The sequence below is a fragment of the Alligator mississippiensis genome, chromosome 1 (assembly GCF_030867095.1).
Source record: "Alligator mississippiensis isolate rAllMis1 chromosome 1, rAllMis1, whole genome shotgun sequence".
Classification (NCBI taxonomy): Eukaryota; Metazoa; Chordata; order Crocodylia; family Alligatoridae; genus Alligator; species Alligator mississippiensis.
Genome location: NC_081824.1, coordinates 3,725,841 through 3,753,715, shown reverse-complemented (window position 1 = coordinate 3,753,715; position 27,875 = coordinate 3,725,841). Strand labels below are relative to the sequence as shown.

Sequence of the window (27,875 nt, the reverse complement as noted above, 5' to 3'; positions counted from 1 at the left end):
GAAGTCAGCAGCCCCAGCCTGGCACCGGAGCAAGGAAAGGGCATGAGACCAGAAAGCAGGTCCTTCCCTGCCCCTGCAGACCCCGCTGCTTGCTCCAAATACAGCACAAATACCAGGGATGATTTTACCCTGGGTTTACTCTGCATTAAGGAGCAGGCACACAGCCACGCTCCCAAGGCAGCGGCTTGCAGAAGGCCCTAGTACAGCACCTGGCCGGGAGGCGGCAGTGGAGCCGTTCTGCATTAGCCATGGCAGACTGGACTAGGAGGGACAGACACGTGGCAGTCCATGTGTATACCCGTGTTGGGCACACCGTTCATCTCACCTTCCACGGGGTAACTGTACCTGCGACTCAGACCAGCGCCAGGCTGAGCATCACGTGTCTGCTCCCCTCCTCTTACAATGCGCTGCGTAGTAAATGGAGAATGACCCTCCGCCCTGCTGATACGACTTGATCCCCTAGGAAGCAGCTTTTCTTCTGCTTGCTGTTGGTCTGCTACTCCTGGGAGTTATTCTCCTCCTTCTTCCAACCATTTTTCACTTTGCTGGGCTGGCTTTCAACTCTGCTCTGATGAAGAATGCCTTGCGTCCGAAAGCTTGTCTAACTTTATCTATGCGGTGGGTCCGATAAAAGAGATCACCCTCCAAAATCCTGGCCTCCGTGTTATCAGAGAATAATACAGAAGTGAGGCTGGAAAGGAGCTGCAGAGGTCACGTCTAGTCAGCCCTGTGCAAACCATCCCAGACAAATCCATAATCATAAAAATCACTGAAATCCTAAAGAAGTGGGGCTGGAAGGGACATCCATAGGGCACATCTAGTCCAACCCCTGCCTGAGGCAGGATCAGCTCTGTCCAAACCATCCTTACCCTAAACTCTTCATAAAACTACCGGCAACCCTGACACAGCACAAGGCATAATGGTAAACTCATCCTATGCTCACAGCCTCTGCTGATATCTCCCCTCCGGCAAAAGAAAAATTTAGGTCTAACCCGATGGGCGAGAAGGGTCCAGCAGGGCCGGGGCAGATTTGGAAATGTTATTAATGGCATGAACACAGTTGTGGCAGGCTCGATAATAATATAATATTATGTGGCACGTAAGAACACCTGCAGAGCCACGCTGGGTGAGAGCAATGGGCCGTGTTGCTCGGTGGCCTGTCTCCGACAGCGGATGCTTTAGACCACTCGTTTCCAACCTTTTTTAGATTTGAGCAAACCGCCCCCCTTAGAAAAGGCCAAATCGAGATTTTCACTCGCTTTTGGACTACAGAAAAATCGTCTGTCGCAAAGCGCTCAGACAGCCCACGATAGGTCACAAGGTTTTTATTGCTGTTTTGGGGGAGTTTATCTTGTGAATCGTGTTTGGACACCTAACGGGGCGAACGTGGTGTGGCGTCCCATAGCACCCTCGACAGGGTCCCTGGCACCCAGTTGAGAATCGCGGCTTTAGAGGGAGGGCATCTGAACAGGATGTAAGAAATGCCATGTCCCGGGGTCATCAAGTCTCAAAGCGTATCCCAAAAGAAAGCAATATCACTGTCCCCATTTTAAAGATGGGGAAACCGAGTCAACGAGAAATCAAGTCTCCCAGCAAGCCGGCAGCAGAGCCAGGGATAGGACTGAGTCTTTGAGAAGCAATGCTCCTCAGTGTGAAAATGCAGCCAGCTCTGGGGGTGAAACACAGCAGCCAGTTGTACCATGGTGAGATGAAAGGGGGGAACAGCCGCGGAGAGGGTCAGGGCAGTGAAATGCAACAGGAGAAGCTAGAATTGCAGCAAAGGACAGGAGAACATACTCCTCATCCTGCAGACACTCTGGGGGATCTTCAACAACCAAAAGCCAGAGCCTCTGGTCTAGGGCAGCATCGCCAGCAGCAACACAACCCCTGAGCCCTGGCCCAGGACATGGGGGCACCCACCAGCATCTCAGAATAATAGAAATCAGAGAATCACAGAAAATGAGGGTTGAAGGGACCTCAGGAGGTCACATCTAGTCCAACCCCTGCTCCAAGCAGCACCAGCCCCAACTACATCATCCCAGCCCAAACTTGGCCTAGCCGCGTCTTCAACACCTCCAAGGACGGAGACTGCACCACCTCTCTGTCCCAGTGCTTCACCACCCTCCTCGTGAGACAGTGGGGGTCGGGAGGAAGGTGTGAGACAAAGGCCCTGAATATTGCAGAGATCTTCATAGTCGAGGATGTCGGGGCACGCAGGAGGAAACAAAGCCTCTGTGTTGATGCTGGAAAATGCAGCGCGGTTACAAGCCGCTCTTGGAACGAGTCTCTTTGTCGCACCCGGTAAGGAGAGCCGGGCTCTGCGCCGCGGTATCAGTTGCAGGAAGGTGGATGTTACACATCCTCCCCCCGCCGCTCCGGACACGTACACACAGCAGCGTGTGGACTCGTCAGGGGGGATCGGATGGCAGCCCTCTGACGTGCTACGGAGAGGAGCCAGGGAGGGGGCGTCATGCACGGCCGTGGGACTTAGCTCTTCCACGGCCTGGCCCTGCCCGACGCCTCGAGGCACGTTGCAAAGTGGCTGAGTCTCCCTATCGTTGTATAGATGGGGAAACTGAGGCATGGAGACACACACAGCAGGTCAGAGGTGAGAGAAGGCTCCAGATCCCATGACTCCCAAGCAGGTGCTCGTATGTATTGGACCACGTTGTCCTCTCTGACCTGGGGCGAAGAGAGGAAGTGTGGACTCCAGGTCTGGATTTGGCCACCATCCTTAGGGCTGATCTGCATGTCCCCTGCCCAGAAAGCACCCAGGCCCCTCTCCACGCACCTACCCCCAGCCCCAGCTAGCGTCTCTCCTGGCACCCATCTCCTGCAAGGAGACCCTAGGCTCTGGTACCTCTGGGAGCCATTCCCACCCCAGGCATCTGCCCTGCTGACTGCCCTCCCTGGCACTGTCTCTCACACCCCTGCCTGAGTCTTCCCGTGGCTCTTAGCTGCACTTGCGCAGAGACAAAGTGACTTGACCAAGGAGATGCAGGGAGTCGGTGTCGGAGGCCAGGGGTATGGGACAAGGCCGAGAGCTCTGAAACAATCCACCTCCAAGCCCAAGTTTAACCCTTTCTGTGAGTCCTCCCAGGATCCTGTGGGGTCACTCAGGAGGACTCAAGTTAGGGCACGTCCTTCCCATTTCAACTTTAATTTTTTAACTGAGACTCCTGTCCATCCCCAACAACAAGCAGCAATGAAGCCCCCTCCTCGGCTTCTCCATCTGGCCTGGCCTGCTGCCCCCATGTGCTCAGGTCCCTGAAATGGCCTCTGCCTCCTCGTGCCCTCCTCATGCAATGCAAAATGCCTGCATTGCACCAGGGGCAGGAGCAAAGTGCCAGGCCTCCGGGCACCCGGCCTGCCGGGCACAGCCTAGCTCACAGAGCAGGGCTTCATCTCCTTCTGTATCCAGAGCAATGTTCATCCTGTATGCCGAATGGGCCAGTTTCAGCAGGACGTGCTCTCCGCCCTGCTCAACCCACGCTGGGTGGGGAGGATGATTTCCCGGGTTGTGAGAGCTGGGATCACCAGCCCTCTGGGTCTCCTGTTCCCCTTAACCCCAGGGTGACTGGACTAAAAGCTAGGAGACCCGGTTCTCCTAGAAGATCTTATTCAGCTCAGTTATGGCAGTGGCTTCCCACTTCAAATAGCTTGGCTAGGTGCTGGCCTCTGCCACTGACTCCCCGCTTTGCCTTGGTCCCATCACCTTGCCTCTTCTTGGCCTCAGTGGCCCCATCTGCAAAATGGGAGTGACAGCTGAATGGGCAGGGGATGGCCTCCCCACATCCTGCACAGAGGCCATGTATAGGCCAGGGATCTGGCTGAATAGGGTTGCAATGCGGGAGATCCCTTCAGGGCCCAGTCAGGACAGGGTGAACGGCGCAGGTAGGAGCCAAGGGCACTATCCCCCCTGCCCTTCAATGCCTACAGGTGGGATTGGGATAGGGCACAGCATTGGGATAGCTTATAGGTGGCCTCTGAGCCCTGCCATCGGCTCCCCGAGAGAGACAGCCCGGCTGCGGCTGGCACCGTGCCCGCCCCGCTGACACGGCTCAGGGAAAAGATCCTTTTGCAAGCTAATTAGCTGCACAGCGACTGCTCCCCCGGGAAGGAACCCAAGCCCCTTAACGAGCCAGGCAACATTGTACGAGCCGCGGCGCTCTCAATAATTCACAGCGAGCCTGCCTCAGATGTCGGGCTTTTATCTGGAGCTCGGCTCTGTCTCCTTTTCCCCAGCCCGCTGCATTATTCACGGAGAACGCCGATCTCCTTCCCAGTCGCAGCTCCCCGCCCCCACACAACTTAACCCTTCCCCTGTCCCTTGAAGAGTGGTTACGGCACTGCCTTCCTGCTCCAGACGGCTTGGATGGGCGCTGGCCTCTGCCACTGACTACCCGCTTTGCCTTGGTCACATCGCTTCACCTCTGCTAGGCCTCAGTGGCCCCCACCTGCAAAATGGGAGTGACGGCCGAATGGGCAGGAGGATGGGGAGGCAGAACCCCTTGCTCACTGGGCTCCCTGCCTTCAGCACAGAGGTCTTGCATTGGGAAGGGATCTCTGCTCTCACATAGCAAGTACTAAACTCATCCTGTTTGCGCCTAACTTCCCCTACGGCATTTCCTCGGGACCAGGCTTCACTCACCAGCCTGAGTCCCAAATGCACCAGAGGTGAAGATCCTCGGTGAGGTCTTTAAGCTGCATGTTGCTGATGAGCACATCTGGCCCAAGCCGGTCAGGCTGCAGCTGTCTTTCCTTCTTAGCACGCCCCTGGGTTGCCTGTCACTGCCCGCACACCTGCCCGGACCTGCCTCTGCTTTGCCTTTGCCTTCTCACCTCATGCTTGGGGTGGGAGGCTTTCCTTAGGGTTTGACTTGATTATTAACACCACTGGTTTTGCAATACTGCAGCCCCCTGCTCCTCTTCGAGCAGCTGCTTATCTTCCTCAGCGGTGATATTCCTCTCGCCCCTTCTCCCATTGCTTTTTCCTGCTTTGCTTCCTCTTTTCCCCAGATTTGTTGCTGCTGCTTTTTCAGGTGAGATTTTCCAGGGACTGGCATTTCCTTGGCCTTACTTCCTTTCCACGTGCCTTGGCATACTCAGACATTAGATCTGCTGGCTACCTACAATGGGGGAGGGCAATTATTTCAGACAGAGGGCCACTTACCAAGTTTGGGCAAGCTGTTGAGGGCTGCATTTCCCTCTCCGGCACAGGGAAGCAAGAAAAGTCCCGCAGTCCCAGGCCAAAAACCTCTGCTAGGCAGGGGCTTCTGTTTGGGGGGGCAGGGTTGGGTGGGCCTTGCTGCTGGGTCCCACTCCTGGCTTCCCCTGGGTCCTGCTGCCCCTGTCTCCAGTCATCTTTGACAGGCAGCCAGGAGCAAATAAATATTACATTTTCTAAATATTTTAGGGGCCCCACAGGCTGGATAGAATGGCTTGGCAGGCCGGATCCGGCCCCCAGGCTGTATTTTGCCCACCCCGACCTACAATGTGAGGGATGCAGAAGGGGCCATGACACATCAGCGCTGGTATTTTCTGAGTGCCTAAATCAGAGTGCAATGAGATCTGCGCTGGGTGTGAGATTGGCACACCTGGGCCCAGCAAAGCCACCCCAGAAATGACAAGCAAGCTCCATGGTTCAGATGTTTCTATATTAGACACACGAAGAAGCTGGCAGGGAGCTGCAGAGGCCATGTCTAGTCCAACCCCTGCCTGAGGCAGGACCAGCCCTGTGCAAACCAGCCCGGACACATCCACTGTCCAACCTCTGAGCACAACGACACCATCAGCCTTGACACAGCACCAGACATCGCACGTGAACCTGCCGCGAGGAAAGCAGGGGGACCGCAGCAGCCAACGTCCTGCTGCTGCAAAGGTTAATATACACTCGAGAGACCCCAGGCAGATGCTGTGGCTCCATGACAGGAAGGCAAAATCCCCCAGTCCATACCAATCTGAGCATGGGGATAATACTCCTTCCTCACCCCCAATGCAGCCTCAGTCTGACCCTGAGCGCAGGGGCAAGACCCTCTAGCCAGCACCCTGCGGGGTTGGTGCCAGCAGGAGCATGGGCACAGCCCAGTCCCATCCCCATCCCAGGCTGCAGCACCAGCGCCTCTGGGGGAGGCTTAGAAAAAAAACAACCCTTACACACGGGGGGGGTGAAATTCCCTCCCAGCAAAGTGTCAACCTCAGTGTCACAGCAGTGCGGGTGTGGAGGGGGGGCCCTTTGGACAGGACACTGCCTGCTCGCAGTGAGCTAGACCGGCTTTCAGGGATGGAGGGCTGCTTTGTAGCAGAATCTGGGTTGGGAGATGAGCAACTTCCCATAGCCTTAGGATAGATTTACTGCAGCTGTGCCTCTATATTCCTCATTGCCTCCAAACAGCAAACCCCATCCTTCCCTAATCAAGACATCACCCCAATCACGCTCCCCTACACAACTTCCTAGCTTGCCAGAGCGTGCTCCTTTAACAGGGAACAACCAGGCAGCAAAACGGGGCTACACCGCTGGGGAGTGTATGGACCATGGGTGATTTTACAGCTTTTCCATGGGTTTGGGCAATGCATCCCTTGTGTTCATGCAGCCCTACAGTAACCGGCTCCAGCCATGGGTGTGTTTAACCAGCGTGTGGGCTCTCTGGTTCCAGATCTAATCACAGACCACGAGGGCTGGCAGGGACCTCGGGAGGTGACATCTACTCCACCCCCCTGCTCCAAGCAGGGCCAACCCCAACTACATCATCCCAGACAAGGCTTTATCTATCCGGGGCTTCAAAACCTCCAAGGATGGAGATGCCATCACCTCTCCGGATAGCTTGTTCCAGTGCTTCACCACCCTCCTAGCAAGAAAGTTTTTCCTAATATCCAGCCTCAACTTCCCTTGCTGCAGCTTGAGCTCATTGCTCCTTGTCCTGCCATCTGCCCCCACTGAGAACAGCCCAGCTCCATCCTCTTTGCAGCCCCCCTGCAGGGAGGTGAAGGCTGCTATTCAATCCCCCTCGGTCTTCTCTTCTCCAGACTCAATCAGCCCAGTTCCCTCAGCCTCTCCTCACCAGTCCTGTCCCTCAGCTCACAACCATTTTCATATCCTCCACTGGACTCTCTCCAATTTGTCCACATCTTTTCTGCAGTGGGGGCCCACAGCTGGACACAGGACTCCAGATGTGGCCTCCCCAGTGCTGAGTAGAGGAGAAGAATCACGTCCCTGGATCTGCTGGTAACGCTCCTGCCAACGCAGCCCAGGATGCCATTACCCTTCTTGGCACCACGGGCACACTTCTGGCTCCTGTCCAGCTTCTTGTCCCCTGTCCCCCCCAGGTCCTTTTGTGCAGAGCTGCTGCCCAGCCCGTCACTCCCAGCCTGCACCAGTGTATGCGATTGCTCCCTCCCACGTGCAGGACCTTGCACTTGTCTGTGTTGGACATTTCTCTTGCTCCAATCCTCCAATTTGTCAAGGTTACTCTGAATCCTCGCCCTGCCCTCCAGTGTATCTACTGCTCCCCCAGCTTGGTGTCATCTGCAGACTTGCTGAGGGTGCGCTCTGCCATCGTCCAGGTTGTTGATGAAGACACTGAACAAAACCAGCCCCAGGACTGACCCCGCGGGCGCTCCACATGATACCGGCTGCCGACTAGACATCAAGACATTGATTACTACGCTTTGGATCCGACAATCCAGCCTGTTTTCTATCCACCCCACAGTCCATTCATCCAACCTGTAACTCCTCAGCTGGCTTGCAAAAGAGACAGCACCTCTTTCCACCCCCTCCCCTGGCAGTAGACACAGGTCCTTCCAGGCTTCTCCTTTGAGAGTTGCTTTGTATTTAATCCCCAGTTTCGGGGGAACACACTGATGTCTTTGCAGTGAGGGGAAAACCCAGGAAATAACCAACCCAGCGGCTCAAAGGCTGGGAGAAAGGAGTCTTTTCTCAAGCACGTGCCTAATGGATGAGCTAAATAATGTGCTAAAGGAAGAAATCTGTGAAAACATGCATCACCTAGCACACAGTACTGAAACTTAAATGCCCGGGGAAGTAAAACCCAGAGAGGCAGGAAGAGAAATAAAACAGAAAGTCATCTGTGGCAGGGCTGCCAGATGTTCCAGGTGTCTCATCCCCTATTGAGACACCCAGACAACACCCAAATGCGTGCTGCACCAGCCAAAAGCAATGGCAAAACCCGGTGAAAAGCAGGCTGCTTATTCAGGGGCTTTCAGGCTACCGAGTTTGCAAATTTTAGCTGCGGTTTGCAGGGCAGGGAATCCGTCTGGTGTCCCTAGAAGTGGCCACTAGCTTCTCGGTCCAGGCTTGAAGCAGCTTGTGGGGGGCTGCCCCGGGCGCGTGGAGTGGGGAGGCGATGGGCTGGCTCACCTGTTGGAGAAGACCTTGCTGTAGTTGAAGACCTGGATCTCCAGCATCTCGTTGCCATCGATGTTGCTGGCAATGGGCCACCGGAAGGTCTGTGGAGGAGAGAAGGGACACCGGGTTAGGGCACTTCTGGGGGCTGCTGCAGGCCAGGAGCTGGGTTGCGGGGGCTGCACGTGCCCCGGGATCAGCCGGTGCCGACCAGACCGCAGCAAGGCAGTGCCACAAAGTGCCCCAGGGAAGAGGTGCAAGGGAAGGAACATGCTGGGATAAGGTTTTGGGAAGGACCCGGTGCAGGGACAGGGAGGGGAGGCTACAGCATCCCTCTCTCCTGTCACTAGGGGATGCAGCCCAGCAAGGAAGGGCTTTGCTGAGTTTTGAAATGATGCTTATGTGTCTTTGGATATGTGTCTTTGTCCTCAGGCAGGGGTTGGATCAAATGGGACCTCTGGAGATCCCTTCCAGCCCCACAGCTCTGGGATTTCTGACTCTTTGCAGCACAGGGTCACTCACCTCTTCAATCGTGGCCAGCTCCGCTCTGCTGAGAGTTTCCCTAGCATTAGGGGATGGGGCATGGAGGTGGAAATACAAATTGTCAAAGGAGCTTGGTCACCAGAGGCAGAGGGAGCGGTGTTTTAACACTTTAAAATGTCGTTAAATCAACATTTAAAAGGCAGTTTCCTCCCAAAGGTGTTGGCAGAAAATAGCACAGGTCCCTGCCTCTCTGCAAAGCATCTAAAATAACAGGGCGCATTTAACAACCAGCAGGACGCTGGCATATGCGCTATCGCCGTAACATCCTGACCTGGACAGGGAGGAACGGACTGATGGAGCCTGAAGGGTTTTGTCCAGTTCGGACGCCTGCAAATCACCACGGATCAGCTGAGGAGGGGTTTGGAAAGCACGTTGCATTGAGCCTGTTTTAATGCTCTGTTTTAAACTGAACCTGCAAAATCAATTGCAAAAGTCTCATCCGGGCCAAGTGGCAGAGACGCAACCAACTATCGCATTTTGCTGATCTCGTCCAGAATTGGTCCTTGAAACGCCAGAGAAAAAGGAGACGGAGAAGCCGTGGGCCAACCCACCCACCCAGACTCCTCGCTAAGAGCCTGTTAGCGGTCCAGTCTCCAAATCCACGTTGGCTTCAAGATGATTTAGGACCCCGTGAGACCGAGGTTGAGTGTTTCTGCCCAGCTTGAAGCAAAGGGGATGAAAGGGTTGAGATGCAGAGCTCCCTCCCCCGGCAGCATGAATTTCACTGCCAATTCCTGACTGCCAACCATTCACATGGAGACCCCCCTAAACTGCCTGATTCCTCGAAGGGCGAACAGGGAATATAATATAATATAATATAATATAATATAATATAATATAATATAATATAATATAATGTGCTGTTTCGTGCTCCTTTCTCAGACTGCTGCAGCATTTCTAGTGCTACTTTTGGGGGCTCAGGCTGGCCCATCCCTGGGACGGGCTGTGGTTTAACATCTCTTCACAGAGGCTCTACGGCTTTTTCACTCCTTGCTTTCCAGACAGCCGTGTTTAATTAGCCGGAACCGAACCGATCAATACGCTCGGCAGGGGATGCGGCTGCCAATTCCTAGAGCCATTATCCTGCTTTCGTGCCATTCATCCCTGCAAAGCTGCCGTATCTCAGCAGCCTGCGCCAGGCCGTGACTGCGGAGAGGTGCCCCCGGCAAGGCAAACCCTGCAGTGGAAAAGGGGGTAGGCGGGCGGTTGAGGAGCAGGGGCTTTTCCATCCAGGCCCCTTTGAAACCAGCTCGCCACGGCAGCCCTGGAGAGCGCTGAGCTGCCGTCATTCAGAGAGGCAAATTGCAGACATCCGGGCCGCGTGGTTGTTAATGATCCCCAAAAGAAGAGCCCGGAGCTAACGTCCAGCTGGATGACCGTCCTTTCTACCACCTGCATGCATACAAAACGTGCTGTCCTATGCCAAGGGGCAGCGCAACGTTGCGGTACATGGTGCCATGTTCCTCCCCAGAGGCGGCTGCAATTTATAGGTGGGTTCCCTGCATCGGCTGTCTTAGCTTCTCCCCACAAAGGGCTCTGTGCAGATGCAGGATTGCAGGAGTTGGGGTCAGGAAGGGATTTCCCCCCCTGCTCAGACTGGTACAGACTGGGGAGATTTTGCCTTCCTCTGTAGCAGGGGCACGGCCTGTACCTGGGGTCTCTGGACTATATATTAACCCCCTTTTACAGCAGCAGGACGCTGGCTGCTGTGATCCCCCTGCTTGCCCTGGGGCAGGATCGGGTGTGATGCCTGGTGCTGGGTCAGGGGTGACTGCAGTTTTGCTCAGAGGCTGGGCAGTGGGTTTGTCTGGGATGATTTGCACAGGGCTGATCCTGCCTCAAGCAGGGTTTGGACTCGATGGGACGTCTGCAGCTCCCCTCCAGCCCCACGGCCCTGTGACCTCTATGATTTTCCAGCTCCCTGAACTGCTGGCTGTGTTTCCCAGCTCATCGACTCCCAGGACTTGTCATCGCTGAGCCAGAGCTTCCCCGTCCAGGACCGGCAGGCATCCTGCAGAGAAGCCAGCGGTACCCCAACCACCTCTCCTTGGCATGCCCTGTTGCTTCAGTCCTCTTTGGACCACCCTGCCACGCCAGCAAAGCCTAAACATTGTCGTCTGTGGGACCTGGATACCCAAACAATGCCATGCTCTCTCCCTTGCCCAAGGAAGGGGGCAGACTTGAAACCATCGAATCACAGACAATGAGGGCTGAAGGGACATCAGGGGGGTCACATCTAGTCCAACCCCTGCTCCAACAGGACCAGCCCCAACTCCATCATCCCAGACAAGGCTTTGTCTACCTAGGGCTTCAACACCTCCAAGGATGGAGAGTGCACCACCTCTCTGGGGAACCCGTTTCAGTGTTTCACCACCCTCCTAGTGAGAAAGTTTTTCCTAATATCCAACCTCATCTTCCCTTGCTGCAGCTTGAGCCCATTGCTCCTTGTCCTGTCATCTGCCCCCACTGAGACCAGTCCAGCTCCATCCTCTTTGCAGCCCCCTTGCAGGGAGGTGAAGGCTGCTATTCAATCCCCCTCGGTCTTCTCTTCTGCAGACTCAATCAGCCCATTTCCCTCCTCCTCTCCTCACCAGTCCTGTCCCCCAGCCCCACAACCATTTCCATTGCCCTCCACTGGACTCTCCAATGTGCCCACATCCTTTCTGCAGTGGGGGGGCTCTGAAATGGCTCAGAAAGCTGCAAGCACAAGCTGACCGGGGTATCAGGAACAAGCAGGGCCCCAATCTCTGGCTTCTAGTCACAGAAACAATTAATGGTGGGTAGTGAGCGGCGGGGGGAAGAAATGCAACCGAGGAGCTGGCTTAGGGAGGAGAATGGCCTCAAAGCCTTCCCAGACCTGGGCCGGTGCAGGGAAGGGCAGGGGGGTGGGAGCAACGATGACCCCTCTCATCCAAGCAGAGGTCTCAGAAAAATGAAGGCCAAGAGGGGATACAACTGGGCTCTGTACAAACCGGGGGGCAAGCCAAGCATAGCATGGGATAAATTTTGGTCACAAGCAGAAGGATGTGAAAGCTTTGGGCAGGCGGGGTTTGAGCCCGGGCCACAGTGAGGAGCAGGAAGGGTGCAAGGGTTGGACTCTCACGCAGAGGAAGCAGAGCTCTGCCTTTGGGGACCCAGACAGTCCCTTCCAGCTCTGTGTCCCCTGCAATAGGTGAGCACGAGACGGCAGGGCAATGGAAAGGAGAGAAAGTCCAATGGTGCCCAGAGGGACCGGGAAAAGACCCCTAAAAGGCCACACGGGCGAGCTGATAGCTGCATGTCATAGCACCGCATGCAGAAACCGCGGCTTGATGAGCAAGGTCTCCCCAAAGCCCTGCTAGGAACGAGCCGTGGGCTGTCAATATAAAACCATCAGAGCGCCGGCTTCCCGCATTGCATCCAAGTGCAAGAGCCCAGATCGAAGAACCGTGATCAAAGCAAACCATTCACGAACACAGGCTAAAATTATTCCTCCCGGATCGTTAATGAATGCTTACAAACCCTGAATACACTCCTGCTGACAGGGTGGTTCGTGAAAGCAGTCAAATGAGACAAAAATTAGCTGTGCTTTTTTGATGCCGCCTATATTTTCTGACCAGTGCCAGGTATGTGCCATGATACAGATGCCAGGGCATCCTTGAGGGGGTCATTTTGTTAAGGCAGTGAGAAGGCAACCAGGTAAAAGTTCATCTTTATAAATTGCCCTATAAATAAAAGCTTGGTGAGCAGCTGCATGGGGCAGCATTGCAAGGGAAAACCCCTGCCTGGGACAGGAAAGCATCCCTGTTGTCCTGCAGGGCATCTGTGCCAAGAAAGAGAGAGAATCACAGACAACGAAGGTTGAAGAGAGCTCAGGGGGGTCACAACTAGTCCAACCGCCTGCTCCGAGCAGGACCAGCCCCAACTATGTCATCCCAGACAAGGCTTTGTCTACCCAGGGCTTCAAAACCTCCAAGGATGGAGATTCCCCCACCTCTCTGGGTAACCTGTCCCAGTGCTTCACCGCCCTCCTCGGGAGAAGGTTTTTCCTAATATCCAACCTCAACTTCCCTTGCTGCAGCTTGAGCCCATTGCTCCTTGTCCTGTCATCTGCCCCCGCTGAGACCAGCCCAGCTCCATCCTCTTTGCAGCCCCCCTGCAGGGAGGTGAAGGCTGCTATTCAATCCCCCTCGGTCTTCTCTTCTGCAGATTAAATCAGCCCATTTCCCTCAGCCTCTCCTCACCAGTCCTGTCCCCCAGCCCCACAACCATTTTCATTGCCCTCCGCTGGACTCTCTCCAATGTGTCCACATCTTTTCTGTAGCAGGGGACCCACAGCTGGATGCGGGACTCCAGATGTGGCCTCCCCAGTGCTGAATGGAGGGAAGAATCACTGCCCTCCATCTGCTGGCAACGCTCCTGATAATACAGCCGATCACACCGTTACCTTTCTTGGCACCACGGGCACACTGCTGGCTCCTGTTCAGCTTCTCATCCCCTGTCCCCCCACGTCCTTTCCTGCAGAGCGGCTGCCCAGCCCGTCACCCCCAGCCTGCCCCGGTGCAGGGGATCGCTCCCTCCTCAGTGCAGGACTTTGCACTTGTCCTCGTTGAAACTCATGGGATTTCTTTTGGTGCAATCCTCCAACGTGTTAGGGTCTTTCTGAATCCTAGCCCGACCCTCCACTGTATGTACTACCCCCCCCAGCCTGGTGTCACCTGTAACATTGCTGAGGGTGCGCTCTGTGCCATCTTCTAGCTGGGATGGAGGAATTCAAACATCGTCTCTGCCTTAAGGGAGAGCGAGTCTAAATACATTTTCTTTTTTAAATAGACCAAAGAGAGACTAAATGAGAATGCAGATTAGATTGGCTTTCAACTGGTGACTTTCCTCATTTTCTGCTGCTGTTTCCTTGGCTCATCCAGTCCCCGGAGGATCTCCCAGGCAATGCCTCTGCAATACAGGACTGGAGATGGCAGTCAGGTTTTCCAAGAGACATCAGCTGCCCTCCGCCCCCTCTCCTCCCCATCCCTACCAAGTGCAACCAGGACAGCAATCTTCCTGGCCTGTCCAGGTCACGACACCTCTCCTCCCTTGGCATCTCTCTGCTGGCCCCCAGTCTTCCTTCCCAACCACTTAAAACCCTTTGGGAAACTCATCCCTTCTCCACGACTCCCTCGGGGGCCTGGATCTCCCTGGTCACTCTAATATCACGGGTGTCTCGCAGTCCTTCAGCATTTTGATTCCCTCTGTGATCCTCTAAGGTGGGGTTATTCCCATGGTATGGAGTGGGGAAACTGAGGCATTGAACTGCTAAGTCATTTCCTCAAGCTAATAGCAGAGCAGGGAACTGGACCCAGGTCTCCAAAACCCTGGGCTTGCCCCTGACCACTGGGCCATCCTGCCCTAATCTCACTCAGTGACACAGCACCCCTCACCTGCCCGTTGCCCACCGACTCCTTCATGCTTGCACCTTGGCAGTCTCCCTAGCAGGAAGAGCATCCTAGCTCTGCGGATGGCTCAGCACTGGTACAGACCCGGGGGTATCTCCATCACTGGAAGTTTTCAAGAGCAGGCTGGAAAACCACTGGGCCTGACTGGTTCAGACAGGAGGCTGGACGCGGTGGACTCCTGAGCATCCTCCCAGCCTGATTTCCCTTTGATCCTACTTTATCCATACTTGTTGCAATAAAAGATGCCCTGCTCTCCAGCTGCCTTCCCCGAAACCTCTCGACCTGAAGGGAACTCCCTGCTTTGTCCCCTTCCCATGCATACGGCTTATTATTACGTGTCTGTCTTGGGAGCGGGGCAGAAAATTCCCCAATTGAGTATCTAGAAAGGGCCTGCCCTGTGGCAAGGTGGACCCATGGCACTAAAGGGGTGAAAATCACTCTACAGCCACAGAAAGGAAAGATGCAGACATCCTAGGGATGCTAGGTCTCATCTCTCTCATCCGGGCAGCAACAGTAGGGAGAAAACCTTTCTGAGAAGCGCTGGTTTTAATTGTTACGGATAGGCCATTCTGGTGGGGCCTGAAAGCACCATTATAATAATCTCATTAATCTCCTCTGTGATCCAGGTGCCAGGGGTATCCCCAGTAGCTCCTGCATGTGGTTGAAGCGGTGTGTATCTTTTAGAAGTGCTAGGGAGGTGATCCATCACCTCCACGGTAATTGGTTCAATGAGTCATTATTACCTGGCTGTTAAGGACATTGTGCCTTATTCCTAGCTTTACTTCACTAAACTTCTTCTTCCAGCCACTTGATCTTACTCTGTCTTGGTCTGCCAGACTAAAAAGCCCTCGACAGTCAGCTAGGTAGCCAGACTTGGATAGCATCCATGTTAGGCTGAAGTCAGGCAGAAGGCAGGGAAAGGTGGCACCTTAGAGACTAACTAGTTTAAAGAGGCATAAGCAAGGGTGGCACTTTAGAGACTAACTGGTTTAAAGAGGCACAAGCTTTTGTAGGTGATAGCCTACCTCCCCAGATGCTAAGTGGGCTGTCGCCTATGGAAGATGATGCCACTTTCAGCATCTAAGGAGACAGGCGGACGGACCTCTCCTACATCGTGAACCTGCAGCTCAGCAAGGAAATCCTCCCGAAAAGGGCAAATGTGTTTCCTTGGTGCAAGCCTTTGGGCTCGTGCTGGAACCTGCACGTGGCTATTCGGCTTCCTCAAAGGAAGCGTCTGCATCCGTTCTCCGCAGGCGAGAGTGAAACCCATGAGGCTGTTGCTAAATGGATATTGCATGTGATTATTCCCGGTGCATGTGCTGCGTTGGGGTTGGAGTCCCGGTGAGCCACATGCTGCAGGCACTTGAAGGAAAATGCAGGCCCCTGGGTGAAGGCCCTTACTAGCTATTAGCAAAAAACTGTCACAAGTGAGTGTAACAACCACTGAGGAGGAGGAAGGGGGCAGACGCGAGAACGAGTCTGTGTGTGCTGCATGGAGCCAGGCTCCCTTGCCCTGCACGTGGAGCTCACAACGTGCTAAAAGCACCGTGCCTGGGCCGTGAAATGCACTGTGTAAGCACATTGCAAACATAGTTTCTGCTCCTTCTGGTGAAGTTAATTGTGGGTCACCGGGGAACTAAGACAGCATTTGTGTAACTCTTCCCTTTGCAAGGAGGGTGTCCTTCCTCGCCACGCCGGCTGTATCTGCAGGACGCTGCATGTCATGTCATCAACAGCAGTCCTGCGCCGTCGAGGATGCTTGTCTTCCATGATTGTCTTCTCAGGGAGTCCAAAGATGCTTAACGAGGCCGATCCGGGATGGACAGACTCTGTTGCAATTAGGGCACGTGTTTCCACCTGCTGTGGGTGGTGCTGGATTCTTGATTTAATCCCTGCAGCCGACTCTCCCTCCATTTGGGGCGGTCCTGGATGACCGTCTCCCACGAGTTGATGCCGACGTTGCATCTTTCCAAGTTGGGTGACACTACGCCTCTCTGAGCTTCCCAACCAAACACAGATTCGAGTTGTATTTCCGCATTGCCTCTGGGAGCTGGAAGACCGCTCGCTAGCATCGCACAGATCCCAACAGCCCGTCCATCAAAAACCACAGCAGCAAGAGGCCACCGGAGAAAACACGCCAGCACCACCGAGCGATGCAGCCAGGCCCCAGGACTGACCCTACCAGAACGAGCTGTCCTGTGCAAGTTGCTCCAAAAACCAACCCTGGGCTCCTGAGCTCCCAAAAGAGGCTCATAACCGGGGGTATGTGAATTATTTCTAAACACCTGCAGACGTCCCCGAGCCATTGGTGCGGGGAGCTCACAGCACATCTGCTTTGCCACCCAACTGTCTGCAGGCGACGAGGAGGTCATTGTCAGGAGGTCAAAGCAGGACCGGCCCCAGCTACATCATCCCAGCCGAGGATGGAGATCTCACAACCTCTCTGGGTGACCTGCTTTACTACCCCTCTTATGAGAAATCATGGCCCTGGGAGCATCCCTCAGCCAGGCCTTCCCCGGGAGAGACTGGACGGTGCTACCGATCGTGGGAAGAGCAATTGGGAAAGCAAACTGCTCAGAGACTCAACCATATGCATGAGAGTTGGAGTCCATTTGTCGTTGCTGGGCAGATGGCAGAGGGTGTGTGTGTGTGTGTGTAAGTGTGTGTGTGCAATCCCACATCTATTGACTGCAGGGCTCTTGCCTCTCCAAAGCATCTTGGCTGTCTCTGTCTGGCAACTCCTACTTTCTTACGTGACTACCATGCTCTCTTTTTCTCCCCGTTGCCTTCTCTCTCCCCATCGGGAGCAGGGCGCCCGTGCCCTGAGCTCCTGCCCACACCGTCCCCATAACGCAGGCTGGGATAAACGAGTGAAATCTCATCCACGACCCGGTCGCGCCCTCCTAGGAGCTCATAGGAGATTGCTATTGCTCTTTCAATGCAGAGGACTCTCAACAAAGGTGATTCCCCTGCCCAAGAGAGAAATGTCCTCCTAACACGGATTAATAATGCATCCCCTTTGCCAGCTTCGGCATCACAGGCCGGGTCTTTTAAGGCCGGGTGTCGTGCAGCCTGCGTCGCTCAGCAGTACAAGGTAGATGCAAAAAAAAAAGTTGTTTCTTTGCTGAGTAGCTGCCGACAATTGCTCCCAAGGCTTTGCAGAAGGGAGAGGGAAGGGGCTGGCTGGGTTACAGAAGCATGGTTTGGAGAAAGCCTTTCGCTGGGAGGAGCAGGCGGCCAAAGCAAGCTGCTCAAGGAGGTTCTTGCACTGTGTGCGGGACCTCCACCTAACCCAGGTGGTGTCCAGTCCCTCCAGCCCCCTTGGGACAGGGAGCTTCAGGAAAGACTGGGGGCAAAGAGAGATGTACAGGCAGTGGAAGCGGCGGGAGCCACCAAGGAGGCATACACCGCCCTGGCGTGCTATTGCAGGGAGCCAGGCAGGGCAAGGCAGCGCTGGAGCTTAGGCTGGCTGCAGCAATCAAGGACAATGAAAAGTCCTTCTACAGATACATAGCGAGCAAAAAGAAACTGCAGGACAAATCAAGTCAGTTGGTGGTTGATGCAGACAAAAAGGCAGAGCTCTTCAATGAGGTCTTCGCTTCGGTATTGCTAAGTACCGGACAAGACAATCCCCCTCCTTGAGCATAGGCAGATGTCCAAAAGGCACCAGATCGCCAAAGGTTAGTGTTGACTTCAAGAGCACTTGGAGGGGCTGGATGGGTACAAGTCAGCCAGCCCGGCCGACCTCCATCCACGGGTGCTGAAGGAATTGGCCAGCGTCATTGCTGAGCCGCTGGCACGGCTGTTTGAGCTCTCGTGGTGCTTCAGACAGGTCCTGAGGACTGGAAAAGGGCCAACGTGGTGCCCATTTTTAAGAAGGGGAGAAGGGAGGAGCCGGGTAACTTGAGGCCAGTCAGTCTTACCTCTAAACCCGGGAATACACTGGAAAAAATCATCAAAGAACGCATTTGTGCAGGCCCAGCAGGGGAAACGATGAGGAGAGGAAACCAAAATGGGTTCATCACGGGTAGATCCTGCCCGACCAACCTCATAGCCTTTTGTGACCAGGTCACACGCTGCCCTGACACAGGAGCGGAGGCCGATGTCATCTACCTGGATTTTAGGAAGGCTTTTGACACAGTTTTGCATCCTATTCTCATAGGGAAGCTAACGGGCCGTGGAGCGGACGCCTGCACGGTCAGGGGGTGGCAACCGGCTCAGGGACCGCACCAGAGAGCGGTGGTGGACGGGTCGGTCTCGGCCTGGAAGGAGGTGGGCAGTGGGGTCCCGCACGGGTCGGGCCTTGGGCCGGTGTTATTTAATATCTTCGTCAGCGATTTGGACAAGGGTGTGTTGAGCGCCCTCTCCAAGTTTGCAGATGACACCAAGTTATGGGGCAAAGATAACACACAACAGGGCAGGGAGCACATGCAGGCCGACCTGGACAGGTTGGATCAATGGGCAGAACGTAATAGGATTAGCAGACGCATGCCCAACAGAGCGAGGGAGGTGATGCTCCCCCTCTACGCGGCGCGGTCAGGCCGTGGTTGGAGTGCCGTGTCCAGGTCTGGGCGCCGCACTTCAGGAGGGACACGGAGGATCTGGAGAGGGTCCAGAGGAAGCCACTCACATGATTAGTGGTCTCCATGAAAGACCCTACGAGGGGAGGTCGAGGGATCTGGATCTCTTCAGCCTATACAAAAGATGGCTGAGGGGAGATCTTGTAGCCGCCTATAAGTTTATCAGGGGAGGACAGCAGGGAATTGGGGATGCGCTGTTTAGCAGAGCGCCCCAGGGAGTGACTATGAATAACGGGTGCAAACTAATGGAGACTAGATTCAGGTTAGACATTAGGAAGAAATTTTTCACAGTAAGGGTGGCCAGAGTCTGGGACGGGCTGCAGGAGGGGTGGTGCTGGCACCTAGCTCGGAGGTCTTCAAGAGGATGCTTGACAGTCACCTGGCTGGGGTCATCTGACCCCGGTCCTCTTTCCGGCCAGGGGCAGGGGGTCAGACACGATGATCCCTTGGGTCCCTTCTGACTCCACAATCTATGAAACTATGGGCAAGGTCAAATGGTGCTGACTTGACCTGCCTCACAGCGATGTCTGGCTTTAGGCAGGTGTCGCTGGAAGGTCTCCGAGAGAAACAGCCTGAACCCCATTTTCGAGTTGGGAAATGAAGGCTTCTACCACACATCCAAATGAAAGCTGGATAGAAACCAGCTACAAAGCTGTTACACATTTTCAAGCACTAACGTTGCAGCTGGGCAGCCATATTTATGGCAAGATAATTGCTTTGCCAGTCTACATTGACTGCAAATTAATTGCACGTTGTATGTAACGTGGCAGGGGCTCAAGACACAGAGCAGGGAACAGAACTCAGGTGTCCTGCCCCCTGCTTCGGTGCCCTCGATCTACCGGGCCACACGGCACCTAAATGGGCGTGCCCACATTTAAGGGGTGATCGCTAGTGACTTGGTGTGAGGTTGGGGCCTCAGGCCAGCTCCCGGGGAGTTCACACCTGTTTGCAGGGGCTGGTATTCACATTGCTCCTGGCACTCAATAGCAGCAATGCTGGCAGCTCCAGCAAGGAGGTTAAGACCTGAGCAGACCCCTGAGATTCAAGCTGAGATAGCGAAGATGTGTTCATGACCACACATGTGCAACAACCCCCTTTAATGATTGGCCTAGCAAGAAATAACAGCTCACTACTGCTACCAGCACCAGCTCTCAGAGGGTGCATCTACACATGCATTTACTGCCCAGTTTTTAGGCCGGTGTCTACACATGCAGGCATTACAGTGCAGTATCGCTGTGTGTGGACGAACAGTGTTACTGCACAGTAAGGCGTCTACACGTGCCTTACTCCGCAGTAAGTAATCAGGCATAACTTTGCTACGTGCATCATGCAGGAAGCAAATTTGCACCCAAGTTGGTGTACTTCACCTTAGTTAGTGCACAGCACGGGCATGCACGTGTAGCCACGTGCCCGCACTGTGCTGTAATTTTTGGTTACTGTGCAGTAGATGCGCCCAGATTGAACACCTTTGGTTTGAGGCTGTGGCAGGGCAGACTGCAGCACGGTGTGCTGCTGGGTTTGTACGGGGCTGGCTGGAGAAGCCAGTCTAATAGCAGTTCCTATTGCAGCCGATGAGAAACAGGCTCAGAGAGGGGATGCGGCTTATTCCAAGGGCAAATGTACATCCTGGGCCATCAGCACATGGCCTGCATGTGACCTTGGGCCCTCTCGTCCTGGCCCAGTTTGGAGTCCGCTCCCCATGGCTCACCAGCAATAGGCCTGGGGGGAATTTCACCCACAGGAGACCAATGGCCTGAAATCCAGCTCTGCCTCCCCATCCTATGCTTAGATGACTGACCGGCCCTACCGTCCTCCTTGCAAACTGCTCTGCCCTCCCAGCCAGTCCAGCCAGCTCCATCACAACCTTCATTATAAAGGAGCTGAGATGCCTGGCCTGTCTTTCATCTGAGAGGTGACCAGCAGCTCAAAACCAAGGTGGCTGAGCCCGGGGACCTCCACAGCCCACCCAGGCCTCAGCTCACACCCCCCAAGCCATCCTAGGACCGAGCGCGCTGTCATGCATCCCTTTGTGAGATGCTTGCGGCACGGTGCGGCGGGATCGGGGGCAGTGCCGATGTCCCCAGCAGGTACGGCATTGCTGACCCTCAGAGAAACCTCTGGGAATTGCAAACTTTGGTCTGCATTGAGCAGCGTCTCACTGTGGCACCGGTCTAAAAGCTGCAATCCTGGTTCGGGTGTGACATCTGGTGCTACGTCAGGGTTGACAAAGAGTTTAGCTCATGGATTTGCATAGGATGGTGTGCTAACGACTTAACAGAACATTTGTCAGGCTTAGATTTTGATTTCCCACCAACAGAAAGGCAGATTCAGCATTGCACCAGGACAGCTCTAAATGTGCCTTTCCCTGCATTATGCAATGGTTTTGCATTAGAAGAACCTGGAGTATAAAGACAATTTCCTAGAGCTCCAGCCCTGAAAACAGTCTCTTTAATCGCCTTGCCCACGACCCGTGGGGTTTTTCATCTCGGCAGCAGCAGGCGGTAAGCAGGAGGCAGCTTGAAGGTATAATGGGCTGTTTTCTTTAGCAGCCCGCCCCCGGAGCAGGCACGCAGCTCTCTCTTCGGGAGCCGCAGGTGAGCGCGGGTGCAGGGTGCGGGGTGGGGGTGACGGAGAGTGGAAAGAGCCGGCTGGTGATTAGAGGCAGGTAGGAATAGCTCTTGCTCTGTCATTTTACTTCTCCAGGAAGATGGTTACAAGGCAAGGAAACCTCTGTCACACTTTGGAGGCTGGTTTGGGGTCTGGCATCCCGAGAAGCTCGGCTGGGGGCACGGTGCAGGGGGTATACCACGTGGCCAGGCTTGTTATTGAGACCCCTCCTCGTCCCGGGTACACAAAAGCATTGCCATACTCAGCCAGTCCCAAGGCCCATCTACCCCAGTAGCTTGACTGTCGAATCATAGAAATCCTAGAGAAATCAGGGCTGGAAGGAAGCTCTGGAAGTCACATCTAGTCCAACCCCTGCTTGAGTCAGGATCAGCCCTGTGTAAAACATCCCGTACAAACTAACTTCTAAGTAAAACTAACCATACAATCATAAAAAAATGGGGGTTGCAGGGAGCTCAGGAGGTCTCATCTAGTCCAACCCCTGCTCCAAGCAGGACCAGCCCCAACTACATCATCCCAGCCAGGGCTTTGTCTTAAAATCCTCCAAGGATGGAGACTGCACCACTGCTCTGGGGAGCCTGGTCCAGTGCTTCACCACCCTCCTCATGGGAAACTTTTTCCTAATATCCAACCTCAGCTTCCCTTGCTGCAACTTCCCTAGCTTCAAGACTTCCCTTGCTGCAACTTGAGCCCATTGCTCCTTGTCCTGCCAACAAATAGGCATTTCTTTATAGGAAGAAAACAGGCAAAAGGACACATGCCGAGTGCCCTGCCAGGCCCTGCTTGTCACCAGATATCCTGGAGCGAGGGACCTCCTGCTACACTCCATCTCTGTGCACGACCCGTCACTGGTGTAACAGGCCTGGGCACGGCGCGCAGACAGACGCACGTACCAGCGACGCCAACATGCAGGTAACCTCACAGCACCGAACTGAAGTGTCTTCACCGTGGGGCTAAGTCCTGCGATTACCCAACATGCCCAAGTTGCAGCAAGGGAAGAGGAGGTTGGAGATTAGGAAAAACTTTCTCACTAGGAAGATAGTAAAACACTGGAACAAGTGATCTGGAGAGGTGCTGGAGTCTCCATCCTTGGGGGGGGTTTAAGGCCTCAGCTGGGATGATGTAGTTGGGGCTGGTCCTGCTTGGAGCAGGGGGGTGGACTAGATGTCACCTCCCAAGGTCCCTTCAGCCCTCGTTGTCTATGCCGGTGTTTCTGACTCACACTACCTGGCCCATCAGGGCCATGTGGGTATGGGGGCGGGCATGGGGGGCATAGGGCCAGTCCCCTTTACCTGCTAATGCAGTCCGTGCTGCCTGCGTGCTCACTTGCTGCCTGGAGTCAGATCCCGATGGACTCCACCGGGGACGCAGAGGGTCGCCGTGCCGGATGCGCAGCGCACAAGACCTTCCCCAAGGTGGATCAGGAGGAGGCTCATTTGCACCCAGAGCAGCGAAGCGCGCAGGAAAGCGAGCCCCGTGCTGCAGTCGGTGCAGCGTGCATATACTCCTTCCCCCCTGGCACAGGCTAGCACCGCAGCCCTCTCCACCTTGCTGCCCCCGGGTCGGTAGAGAAGAGGCCCCCAGAAAGCTTCCCAGCCGAACCATGAAACCCAGCCCAGCTGCTCCCAGCAAGCTGCTGTAAAATAAGGTTGGGGTTGCCTGGCAACCACAAGGATGCCTGATCCGGAGAGGATGCCCAGGCAGAACTGGTCCGTTCAGATCTGCCCAATCGCTACCTCACCGGGGAAGAAAAAAGGGAATAGCTCCAAACCAGCATGCCCACATCTCGGCCAGCACCACGTCCAGCTCGGGGATCAGGCTGCCGGCACCCTGGAGAGGCGGCCAGGCTCGTTGCAGACCCAGGCAGGGTCATGCCCCGTACAAAATACAGCAGCGATGGGAGGGATGTTGGCCCCTGCTTTACCTGCGGCAGGTTCAGGTGTGATGCCTTGTGTTTGACAATAGTTTTGTGAAGAGTTTAGAGGTCCGCTCCAGCCCAACTTCTCTAAGCTAAGCAGAGGGGAGGTCAAACTGCTCAGCTTGGGAGAGAAAAAACATCTCTGAGACCCCCTGTGCTCCACGCTGAATCTTACACTGCTTAATTGATGTTGCCGCTAAAGGAGACCTGGCAGCAGCGCAGATCCCAGCAGGGGCTGGAGCTCCTCTGAGATGCCAGGCCAGGCCAGTGCTGTGACCCAGACATGGGAAGCAAGATCGGGTGATGTCTGTCCATCCTCACCCCTTGCAATTTGCCCTGGAGTTTCACTGCAGCCGGGGGCTCCCCTCAGCCCGAGCACCCAAGGCTGACCACAGGCCACCAAACCCTGCCACGGGTCTGCAACAAGTCATGCCTGGGTTGTGCTGGTCTGGGCTGGGCATCGTCTTCAGGCTCAGTGTGTCTGCTCTCCAAGTCCAACCCAAGGCAGTGTGGGGAGAGCAAACCCTATGGAGCAGCCCCATGCACCGGTGCAGGCTGGGGGCAGCAGCTCTGCAGAAAAGGGTCTGGGGGGACAGGGAGGTTTTGAAGACCCGGGTAGACCAAGCCTTGGCTGGGATGATGTAGTTGGGGCTGGTCCTGCTTGGAGCAGGGGTTGGACTACATGTGACCTCCCGAGGTCCCTTCAATACTCATTTTTTACTGTTTTCTGAATCTATATCCAGACCATGGGGTGGGGGTGGGGGTGGGGAGCTCCTGTTCAGCCTGGGAACATTGAGTGTATCGGGGATGTGCCAGGATCCCACGGCCGGAAGAGTTGTCTGCAGTCCAGCCCAGGTTGCACCGTCCTAACCCAGCCCAAACAGGGCTTTCCCTGCTTGACCCCCCAATGCTAACAGTGGTGGAGGATGGAAACCTGAACTGACCCTTCACTATGCTGGACCCACCTGCGGGTACGACCTGTACAGCATCCCCACAGCTGCACTGGTGTATCCCACCCTGCACTGGACCACGACTCAGTTTCCCCACTAGCTAGGGCAGGTCCCCACGAGCAGTTGCGGGTCTCTCCTCTTTCACTGGCTGATCTGAGCAGCACAGACGAGGAGCCAGGGCCTCTGCTGCCTCCTCTGAGCAGGGTCCTGGGAGCTGGATTGCAAGAATTACCCTGGGTGGGATTGTAGGTGCTGGGGCACCGGCGGTAGGGTCTGGGCCCAGGCTGCAGGAGACAGTGCCCTTGCTTCTCTGCCCCTGGAGCGTGCCCACATCTGGGTCCAGCTGTGCTCAGTGCTGCATGTGTGAGCAGCAGGATGAGACACAAAGACTTGATAGGAAACTGGGTGGCGTGGAGGAAGGCTTGCTCCCGCCCTGTGTTGAGCAGAGAAGCACCCGGCGCTGGACCCAGGCCCTTCATCATCTCCGTGCAATGCCTCACCCAGGTCAACCTGCCTTTCTGGTGCTGACAGCTTCGGTGGCACCCTGCCAGACTCCCACGGGACCCGGGTCATAAAACCGAGCCCTGTAAAGCGCGACCCCTGCACGACTGAATCCCCACCCTTGCATTCAATCCCACATCTCCATCGTCTTCAGGACGCAGCCAAGGAGCCTGCTTCCTGCACAGGAACAGCCAGGGGCATCTCTTCCCAGAGCTCCGGCTTTGCATCATTTGTTAAGTGATGAATAATCATCATCACAAAAAAAAATGCAAACTTTTTCAGGGCACCATAAGTGCGGGCCGGGGGCGGCTGGCTTCTTATTAGCTAGGAGCCGAACGCAACCAGCTCTACCGCTTCATTGTCCCAGACTCCGAGATGAGACCGAGCCTCCCCTCGCCGCCCCCATGTCCCATCTCACTGCACGGTGCTGTGCACAAGGGGCGGGATGCCTCCCTGCAGGGGAAGAGCGCTGGCGTCACGGCGCGGCGGCAAAGCCGGGGGCCTGGCAGCTGGCAGCCGGCTTCCCGTGCTCCTTCTTCTCGAGGCCGTGCTGTTTCAGCTCTGCGGAGGGGAGTCGTTCCTCCGGTTCATGAATTATGAACGCTGCCCTGATGCCAGATGCTGGTTTGAAAGCAGCCCCCGCGAGGCTGAAAGGAGAGGCTGGCCTTTCCTCACCCCATGGGATGGGGCATTAAAAGGAGCCCAGGAGGGAAGGACACAGCAAGGGTCTCTGCCAGTGCAAGCAGCGCTCGTCCTAGTGGGGTAACAGCCCAAGCAAAGGGTTTCCACTGCACCCCTGGGGAGATTTCCCCACTTAGGGATGGCCTTTTTGATTCAGTGCAGTGGTGGCCGCTGCCCTGCCGATGCCCCTTGCCTTTGCTCTGCCCATGTCCCTAAGGCTTGACTGCGCCACCCCCTCCTGTCCCCATCTTTCTCTTTCTAGGTACCATATCCAAACAGGACGTTGGTGAGCATGGTCTTCCACAGATCTCTTCTCTTTGAAGCATCTACCATTGCAAGCGTTGAAACATTCATCCATTGAGATAGACTCCTGACATAAGTCAACCCCCGTCTTTACCCCACAGAAACGGTACTGCAATGCAAGGTGATGGTAAGGGGAGAAAAGCAGGGCTGGAAGGGATGGATCCCAATTGAAGACATCGGCAGAGAGCTCCAGCACTCGTGCCCTGCCTGGAAAGTGCTCTCATGGGTTGTAGACGTGTCAGAAGAGACCGCATCTCCCCCTCTCTGCTCCCACGTAGTCCTCTCTTCTTCGAGCGGGTGCCCAAAATCTTCCGGAGAAGCCAGATTTGCACAGCATTGGCCCAGAGGATGCCTGGCTTTAAAAGGGGCAGAGCCCATGACACCCCCGGAGCAGTAGATTTGGGACGGAGTCCCAGAGGGGTTGCCTTGAGGATGTAGGGGGGGGTGGAAAGCAAAGCACTGTGGGATACTGGTAGGGTTGATCGGTGAAGTACTGCAATGTTATCCCTCTTCTAGCCCAGCTCATTTTTGACAGACTGGCCTAAACCACGTCCCCTTCGCCCTTTATCCCCTCTGAAGGCCCTTGCCAAGCAAGGACACTTGTCCACGCATCACCCCCTGCAACACTGCCAGGTCCCTTGTGGTAGGGCCACGGGGATGCTCTCAGGGCCCTGCTACACATTCAAATGAAAGCTGGATGGAAACCAGCTATAAAGTCGTTACACATTTCCAAGCACTAAATTCACAGTGGGCAGCTCTTTTCATAGCTGGACGGCCATTTTTCTGGTGTAATCATTACTTTGTACACGTGGCCCGTCTGAAAGGTATTGCAGGGTTACCCAGTTAGTGTCCTGATACACGTAACATCTGGCAGAGGTCTCAGAGCTGGAGCAACAGCTTGCGGGCAGCCTGCACCTGAGCTGGAGGAGGGCTGAGCTGGGCCCCAAACGCCAGCTGGACAAGGAACGGCACGATCTCTGGAGGTCTTGGTCCTGGCTAGGTAGCCCGGAGGTTGTAGATAAACCTTCTGTGCTAGAAACCTTATATAATATCCCCTCTGCCCTGCACCGCAGGCTGGGGAGGGAGAGACTCACTGCAGCCCTGGTTCGTCCCTGCTGCCTGCAGTTTCCTTTGCATCCAGGATTCATTGCCGTGCCGCACAAATTGTGCCCCTCCGCTCTCCTCGCCCCTCTCACTGCATCGCGACGGAGAAGCGTAAAGACCCGGCGGACGGACCCGTCTCCCCCTGCCCGTTCCTGCTGCTGCTGCACACAAAACCCAGTCATTACGGCGGATAAAATGAGGCACCCAGGCGTGACGCCGCTGGCACGCACGCAGCCCACCGAAGGAACTGCATCCCTGCATCGGCTGGCAGGGCTGTTTATTAACTCACCGCTGGATTTAAATAGAGGAGCTGCTCCCAGCCCGGAGGCCTGCAGCCCTGGAGGCTTATATGGCTCAGTGCGGTCCAATAAAAAAGATCACCCTAAAAAAGCCTTGCCTTGAGGCGTGTCACTTATTAGAACAATGCAATGAGTAACACGCAATGCTTTAAAAAGTCCAAATATGCTATCATCGTCTGCTCGGTGTGTGAGAGGAGTCCTACAGCTCCGGCGTGGCCAGAGACCTCCGAGAAAATTACCAGGAGGGAGAAAGTAGAGTCTGCTCTGCTTGTACAGGGGTGCAAGTGCCACAGGCAGTCCTAGAAGAGGGTGGAAAGGGAGCTCAGGAGGTGACATCTAGTCCAGCCCCTGCTCCGAGCAGGACCAGCCCCAACTACGTCATCCCAGCCAGGGTTTTGTCAAGCCAGGCATAAAAACCTCCCAGGATGGAGAGTCCACCACCTCTCTGGGGAGCCTGTCCCAGTGCTTCACCACACTCCTAGTGAGAAAGTTTTTCCTAATATCCAACCTCAACTTCCCTTGCTGAAGCTTGAGCCCATTGCTCCTTGTCCTGTCATCTGCCCCCACTAAGACCAGC

The 27,875-nt window shown here is 55.3% G+C and overlaps 1 protein-coding gene across 1 annotated transcript in view; it reads right to left on the bottom strand.

Moving 5' to 3' along the window:
- The window catches only part of OTOF (otoferlin), a 154,598-nt gene that overhangs the window by 115,509 nt on the left and 11,214 nt on the right, over positions 1-27,875 (bottom strand). Inside the window, exon 3 of the mRNA XM_059728060.1 lies at positions 8,378-8,466. Coding sequence (XP_059584043.1) covers positions 8,378-8,466 — 89 coding nt within the window. The remainder of the gene's footprint in view (positions 1-8,377; positions 8,467-27,875) is intronic.